An 8389-nucleotide genomic window follows, 5' to 3' on the forward strand; every position below is an offset into this window, starting at 1 on the left:
ATTTTTTCACTAGTCCACGTAGCTTTTTTTGCAAAAAGTGCATAAGATTTTTATATAATGATTGGCACATAATGGTATCATGATTTGTGATGCCATAAGTGCGCCTTTCTACAATGATTAATGCAACTAATCATTGTGGATATTTGTAATTGGTTGCCATTGGATGAATCAAATAACGACACGTGGCACACGCAAATGCACACACTTGGCACTGGGATAAAGTATTTGGTACATTTAGCTTCAAACTAGGCCAAAAGGATTGGTTATCTTTTGAGGTGATGATCTTGTCAAAAGAAAATGTGTCAGAGCCGTGTGTGGGCTGCATAGGCAAAAGTCATAAAGGGGAAACCACCTTCAAGTTATAATACTTGGTCTTTGGTTTAGGATCTTGTATCACATTTTCTTGATCATCGAGATTCCTTGCATCATATTAAAGAAATACATTGTGACATCAATCCTTATATGTATGATTGTGACCATTCATACGAGGCCTTCCCCAATTTTCACGAGCATTCGTATTATCCAAAATCTATAGAGGCAACTACCCATAAATTTTATCTCCATCATACCCATGATCATGGCTTCCACACCCATGCCATGCGCCCTTTGGAATATCCACACTATAAGTGGGGGCAATCACCATCACTAGGGCTATCCTCTACAAGTTCATTGCAAAATGCATCATCTTCATTTTCCAAAGAGCATCATGTGTTTGTTAACGAGTTTGAACTGATTCAACAGAAAATTTCTCAGCTTGATGACTCTGAAGAGAGTGACCAGTTTATGATGAATTATTTTCTTGAATACGAGGATTTTTTCAAACATGAATGTCTCTCTAAATTGAACACACTCATCCTCATCTTGAAGAGTATCAACCTCCTATTCCTTTTCCATAAGCACTGCATACTGGAATTGTATGTAAACCCATATACAATAGGAGTGGAGTGGAGATGAATGAATTTTCAATACATGATTCTTTTGGCAATTTGTGGAGGGATAATTTTGGGGAATCAAGGATCTCAATGGAAGAACTGGACGAAATAATCTCTGACGTTTACATGTTGTTTCTTGAAGACAGAAATCATGTGAAAGAAAATAGCAATGTGAAGGCTACAATAAGAATGATGTTGATGAAAATAGAAATGGAAAAAGAATTTTGTAGTAAGGCGAATGAACTTTTTAGAGTTCAATCTAGAATAATGAACTTTAACTATTTTGTTCATCGGGAGCTTCCGTTAGTCTAGTTTTTGTGTTATTATTATTATTATTATTTTCAGGATGTTGACCAAGTTGGAGCAATTGTGACGCACGATGCAGCCACGACTTATTCAGGTTTTTTATATCTATCATCTCAACCGCGAGCCACAACGTCCATCCCCACTGCTTGCGATTCTTTCCCTCAACTTTTCTTTTGGTTATTTGTTCAGTTATGCATTGAGGACCATGCATGTTATAGTAGGGGGGAGCTAGCTCATTTTATATGACAATCCATAATACATTGCATGATTTGAACCTGCTCATAACCATAATTAACCTTCATCAAATTTTTCATCCATGGGTTTGGGAACATGTGTAGAGAAGTTAAGCTCATAGAGTGGAACAAGAGCATATTTGAGGTGGAACAATCTGTAATTTTGAGCAATGTGGGTTCAATTTCAATTTGGGAAGAGTGTCTAGTGGGTGATTAGATGATGGAAAATCAAAGGGTAGAAGCTCTATGCTCCAAAGGTAGAGCGATGAGTGAATTGAGGTCCCCCGTTCCATCAGCTTGAAGTAACCAATCCCACTTATGTATTTTGTCTCGCCATTAGCCTACTCTTATTTCAAGATAGGAGTGAGTCATTCACCAAGTCCTGTGCACAGAATACATCATCTTTACCTACCTCATTGTTCCACACTCTCCACATCCTACCCATCAGCAACTTGCTTCCACCACCGAGGATACCTATCTCCCAAGTACATCTATCTTCCTTTCCATGGTATCACTCCGATATCGCCTCTTCGCCTCTTCTTCTGTCCATGATTCACTCTGAATTATCTCAATCTTATTCTTCTGTCCCTTCTATGTTGACCAATATGATTGCTACGTCATTCATCTTTAGTTGTGATAAGCTGTTTAGAAACTGTTTACAGGATGGAATGTATTTTTTGTCATGCCCCTTTTCTATTGAAAAAAAGAAACAAAAAAAAAAAGAAAGTGTGAAAACAAAAAAAAGAGAGAAGAAGAAAAAAATGAAGACAGGGGTTTTGACGTGTATGAATTTCTTATGTTAATTTTCCTTTCATGATAATATTGATCTATATGTATGTATCATCATATTGGTCACATCTTTTCTATCTCCCCCACTTCTTCTAAAATCTTGGGAGTAGGTTATCTTAGGTAGCGCCGCATTCCTTTGACCATAAATTCATCACATTGTTAACACCTACCCCATCCCCTTCACGATACTTTCATCTTCCCTATCACAATCCCAACAATTCTGCCATTTATTCTTCTTGTTATCTTCCATATTCTGTGCTTAACAGGAGGAAATTGGCTTCTTCTATTATTGGGTAGGAGGAAAGATAATGGAGAGACAAGTACTAGGTGGCCGCCACCCCCGGAGAGAGTGATCTTGCTTGCGAGAGATGTGAGGTTAGTATCAAATGAGTGAAGCGAGATTAACTTAGGAGTATAGCGTCATACCTATAGACAAGTACACTCCCTTTTCATCTACTTAGGCATCCAAACCAAGGAGAGAGGAACCTCACATTCCTGAAAAGGTCAACGCTTAAATAGTCATTTAGTGTTTCATCTCAGCTTGTGTTTGATATTTTTACCACTTCCAACACTTGTTTCTTTGACCCATAGGATGAAAAATGAGAATTTGGCAAAATACCTAGATGTTGCTAAGGGACTAGCAATGTCTAAGGAGGGGGGTATATGATGACACCCAGAATTCGGTCTTTATTTCAAGCAATTAGCACAAATTTATGCATTTAAAGAGTTTAAAATGGGGTTGTTATCATATATGACATGATAATTAATTTTTCCAAGTGAATTCTGATTTTTCCTAACTTTTCTGTTAATTTATGAATTTTAGGGAATTTATTTAAGCTTGTAAAAATTATGTTTAAATGAAAATGTCAGGTTTAAAAATTAATTTTAATTTTAATTAATGTGGGGACGAACTACTGAATTATCTAGATTTTTTGGAATTTTGATTGGATTTTTTGGGAATTTATTTGAGGAAGAAATCATTTTTTTAATGAAAAATTAAAGTATATTTATAAGGAAAATAAGAGTTTTTAAGCAATTTCTAAATTCAATGGGGTTTTCCTTAACTTTTTGTTATAATTATGCCCTTAAAACAACTCTCGGTCGTGGTTGTAAGCAATTAAAATAGTTTCAGGGTTTTAGTGAATTTAATAAGGATTTTTAATATTTTTTAAGGAAATATGGAGGAGAGAGAAAGAAACAGGGGCATATACATAAATACTTTTTGAGGGGTGTCCTTTTGCATGCACATATTTGATGAAGGACTTTTCTGAAAAATACCAGGGAGTTCTCTCTCCGGGCGTTATGTGCACCTCCCGTGCGGTGCATACACAATGCACACATGATTGATGATGTGGTGATTTGTGATTATCGGCATGCCATTGCAAGCGCACAGAAACGTGCAAAGCGCTTTGTACAATGTCTATTTTTTCTATTTTTTTCTTTACTTTGATTTCAGGACAAGGGTATGCGGCGCGCGGAGAATTAACCCACCATTTGAAGTTCAAACCGCGCCAGCCAATCAATCGTCAACACGTCATTGCGTGTAAGGATAAAAAGTAATTAAATAAATGAATATTGATCTAATGACTTAGATTGATCAATTTTCATTTATTAATAACTTTTGATCCTGAAGTCCGATTGAGATGATTTTTTTATAAATTTTCTCCTCTTGTCCTCCTCTTTCTATCGTACTGTGGATTATTCAGATCGAGCTTACACTGATGGATAAATATTAATTACTGATTAGGGATAAAATGGTAATTTTTACCATCTAACCTAAGTACAAAAGCCAAATTTTGAGAGGAGGAGGCCATTCTAGAGGTTGTTCTTTCACAGCTGAAAGACACAGAGGAGCTTCATCCTAGATCAACCCTATTAGGTGCTTTCTATTTCATTGTATTTGAATTTTTGTGTAATTTGGATTATGTTTTAGTAAAGTTTGTGATTTTTCCTCTTGAACTTGGCCTGCATTTCTAAATCGCTTCGTCTGAACGGAATGTACAATCGCTTACTAGGATTGAGAGGAGAGATCATGAAATTCACCTAGCTATTCCATTTGCACATTAAGCGAAAATTATAAAACAGGTTTAATTTCTAGGATAAAATAGATTGTCTTTATGATTTAATAGTTAGTGAATTTTGATACCAAATCCCCAAAACAAACTAAGACAAAATCAGATTTTCTTCTTATCCCCTCTTAGTGACCCCTTTGATCGTTTTTACTAGATCAAAGAAGTCAATCTAGAGCTCCTTACTTCTTCTATTCTTTCCATTTCTTCTACCTCCTTTTCTAAATTCATCATCTAATTAGGTGTTTTGATCTTCATTGAAGATCAAATTAACTCTAATTAGGGTCAAATTATTCACGCAGATCACAATTGAATTACCTTACTAGCTTCATTTGGATGATACCTCTACTTATCATTATACATCTTAAGTTACAGTTTTATAAATTTTATTGTATAAGCTAAAGTTAACAATGACAAGGGTTATCAATGGCCTAATCACTAATTAATGTTTATCTTAGTTTACCCCTATTTTTGGCTTATCAACGGCCTTTCAAATGAGAAACTTAGTCTCAAGATATGGATTAAGGCTATTCTGAAAGTATGGGATGGTGACATGATGGAGTACCATCGGGAAGTTCCAGCTCAAGTTTGCCAGCAATCACGTCGTGGAGACCGAGCCGACGCAAAGGACCCAAGCTTCAAGTACTCAGCTTGACGATCGGTCTCAACAGTTTGCTTATTTCTGCATTTTGCTTTCACAAACCTTATATCGACCTGTATTTTGGGCCTGTGTCTTTGTTTCGTGTTGCATTTGTTTTATCCGGACCATTGGACAATTTCCCTAATAGGCCCATTAGGGCAACCACCCTTACCTATGTAAGGGGAGGGTATGCCCTAGCGGCCGCTGGGAACTTTTGTTGAATGAGAATTTGAGTTTTGTTCTACGTGGAGTTCTATTCTCCCTTGAGGAGATTAGCTTCAACACTCTCTAGAGTAGTCCAGATGATCGACGTTTGACCGCCGCTGCCAGTTCCCGCCGTGAAGACTTATCATCGGAGGACCGTTGCCAACATCATCGTTGATGATGTCTCCGTCCAAGCCTGTAGGAACATGCCGCCAACACCCCACCGTCGTCGCATTGTGTTCACGTTTGATCCCTAGCGATCACGTCGAAGACTCGGCCGCCGGTTCTTTTTCGAGATTGATCGACACACATACACAGCTGACCAACGTTCAACACGATCATCAGCAAGCCCGTCAGTCGTCCTCCGCTAGATCAACCGATTGGTTGCTGTGGTCGTCCTGCCTCAGTTCCGAACATCCTTTGTTCTCTCCTTCGCCAGCCGCGCTGATCAACACGCTGCCAGTGTTGTTTGGGATCTTGAGACTGTCATCAACCAATCTCAGAGATCAATAACACCGGTTCCAGTTGTCGTTGACAGCCCTGCCGACGCCTCCCCTAGTCGGTAACGGCTGTTCACGTCCTTCCGTGGACGTCCCGCTCCAAGCCCGACCAGTCAATTGCCTTGGCCTCATGGACCTGTTTCACCACTCGTGTATCCACCGATCGCGTCAGCCAACCTACCTCCATGTTCGACACCGTTTCCTGCCACCGAAAAGCTCATCAGTCGCGGCCGTCCGAAGATCGAAGTGGTAATTCACCCCCAGTTGTGGTCACCGCCTGCGACTAGAAACATAGGGGGACCTGCTACTTGCCGAAAGCTTATAACCTATAACGATATTCTCTATTCTCCCAGTGGTGGCTATCCTACGACACTAACTCCGGTATAGGAGCGGCGAGGACGGCACTAGAACAGGTAATGATACTGAAGTAACTCGGGTTTTTTCATAAGAAGGTAAATATAGAGATGTACTCGGGTTACACCATGATGTATACTACAATGACTCGTGGATTCTCTTCTACGTTACTTATATTGTAGTATTATTCAAACTGTATAATATACTCGGGCACTTTGCATTTACCCTGCCACAATTTATGTCACTGATCTCAAAGACTATCAAAATATGTAAGGGGCGCATAATTATCACAACGTTTATCCTTCAGTTGGTGTCAACTCTCTATAAGATCATCGCGTCAGTTATAGATAAAAATTCAAGATTCATCATAAATATTTTCGTAATCACCCAGCCTCATCTCGCCGTACTAGAACTTTTGCCACTCAAGCATATCAAATCATTTGAAGTATCTATTTGTTTTAGACTACAAGTATATGCACTCCTTTGGATCTTATGATCCCTCATAATATGGACATCAACCTTGATACTCTTTTGGATCTGATGCCACTGGTTGTCACAATCTGGATGAAGATGATCGTAAATATCAACTAGTAGTGTACGCGCTGGTGGATAAGGATCATCATCATTGATGGTGCAGCCCCTTACCCTGATCGATCACACGAGGACTATCTTAGAACCACCGGTAGAAAACAAAGTCTCCAAATTCAAAATCCCCTTTGGCCATCCACGAGAAGACATGAATCTATTCCACTGACCTATTCTACTAAATCTGATGGCAGAGGAAAATATTGCTAATGTTAATTTATTACTATATTTTTATTACGTTTGTCACAGTATTCATTCTTATTTGGTATTTAGTTTTTAACTTTTTAATAATTTCATCTATCACCATATTTACCTTCTTATGATCGTCTTCCTAATTAATTGATAGTCTCACTATCTTATTACTCCTTTTTACTTTGACCGTATTCAATTAATACTACTCCCTTGTTATTCTCGCAATTACTATTTACCGTAGCATTTTATCTATGATTCTTAAATTTAATCTCTAATGCCTAGTCCCTGAGGAGAAGACCTTGGTCATTACGACACATGAGTGAGAATTAAAACCTTATAAATATATTTACTCAGTTTCGTGGAAGGAGGAACTGCAACTCGCCATTCTTCTAGAAGGTAGTAGAAGGTTCTATTCGAAAAAAACGTCTCGACGAGCCGGGACTGTTCTTGAACCTTCTTCCGTTCGCCGACTATATAAAATTCCCGGTGCTCACCATCTTCCTCATCGGTCAGAAATTTCGAATTCTCGAGCTATTCGCGAAGCTTCTGTGTCTGGCTAGAGCAGCGATCGTTTGATTCGTCGCCGGTAAGAGATTTCGAAATTTTTGATCCCCTAGCGAAAGTTTCGAGCTCTGCAGCAGCGATCGTTTGAGTCGTCGTCAAGGGAATTCGATCATGGACGTGAGGATTTTCGGCTTGGAGAATCCCTTAATCTCGACTCTGCATCACCTGATGGAGATTCCCGAGGAGACGGAGAAGGCCTTGAATGCGCCGACGAGGAGCTACGTGCGCGACGCCAGGGCCATGGCCTCCACGCCGGCCGACGTGAAGGAGTATCCGCACGCTTACGCGTTCGTGATCGACATGCCGGGGTTGAAATCGGGCGAGATCAAGGTCCACGTGGAGGACGACAACCTCCTCGTCATCAGCGGCGAGCGCCGGCGCGGGGACGACAAGGAGGACGGCAAGTATCTGCGCATGGAGAGGAGGATGGGCAAGCTCATGAGGAAGTTCTCGCTGCCGGCCGACGCCAACACGGAGGGCATCTCCGCCGCGTGCCAGGACGGCGTGCTCACCGTCACCGTGGAGAAGCTCCCGCCTCCACAGCCCAAGAAACCCAAGACTATTGAGGTGAGGGTCGCCTAGATCTCGCGGTGAAGAATTCGAACTATCAATGAGCCTCTCTTGTCTTCGCGTTTGAATCTTCTTGATTTTCTTCAGCTCTGATCATCTATACACGGCTTTTCTAATCCTTTTTGGAATTTTGTCTATACATCCTTGTCATCCAGTATATTGGGCGAAAAATGTTCTTTCTTCCGTGAATGTGGCGCGATTCTTAAAGTTCTAGGACAAGGAATGGTTCCCTATACATTCAAGGAGTTCCACAAAATGCATTTGTCAAAAGGGTGTGCTGCTATCGGTAACGAATATCATGATATCTGTTGTTCGGAAAGGTAATCTAGAACGTTAATGGACATCGTTAACGATATCGAATATCGCCAATATATAATGATTTAAAATATATATTTAACAATCTGCAAAATGATATCATTACTATTGTTAATGTAAGATTTTTAATCGTTTT

At 39.8% G+C, this 8389-nt stretch overlaps 1 protein-coding gene across 1 annotated transcript; it reads left to right on the top strand.

Moving 5' to 3' along the window:
* Window positions 1–7271: 7271 nt before the first annotated feature.
* On the top strand, window positions 7272–8127 carry LOC144703778 (17.3 kDa class II heat shock protein-like). Its single transcript, XM_078576038.1, has one exon. The coding sequence runs from the start codon at window positions 7480–7482 to the stop codon at window positions 7948–7950; it is 471 nt and encodes a 156-aa protein (XP_078432164.1). The 5' UTR covers window positions 7272–7479; the 3' UTR covers window positions 7951–8127.
* Window positions 8128–8389: the final 262 nt, after the last annotated feature.

This window comes from Wolffia australiana, chromosome 5 (genome assembly GCF_029677425.1).
Source record: "Wolffia australiana isolate 7733 chromosome 5, ASM2967742v1".
Taxonomy (NCBI): Eukaryota; Viridiplantae; Streptophyta; class Magnoliopsida; order Alismatales; family Araceae; genus Wolffia; species Wolffia australiana.

What these genes read in the sequence shown, in the direction of transcription:
- LOC144703778 (XM_078576038.1), top strand. Translation starts at nt 7,480, where the DNA reads ATGGACGTGAGGATTTTCGGCTTGGAGAATCCCTTAATCTCGACTCTG.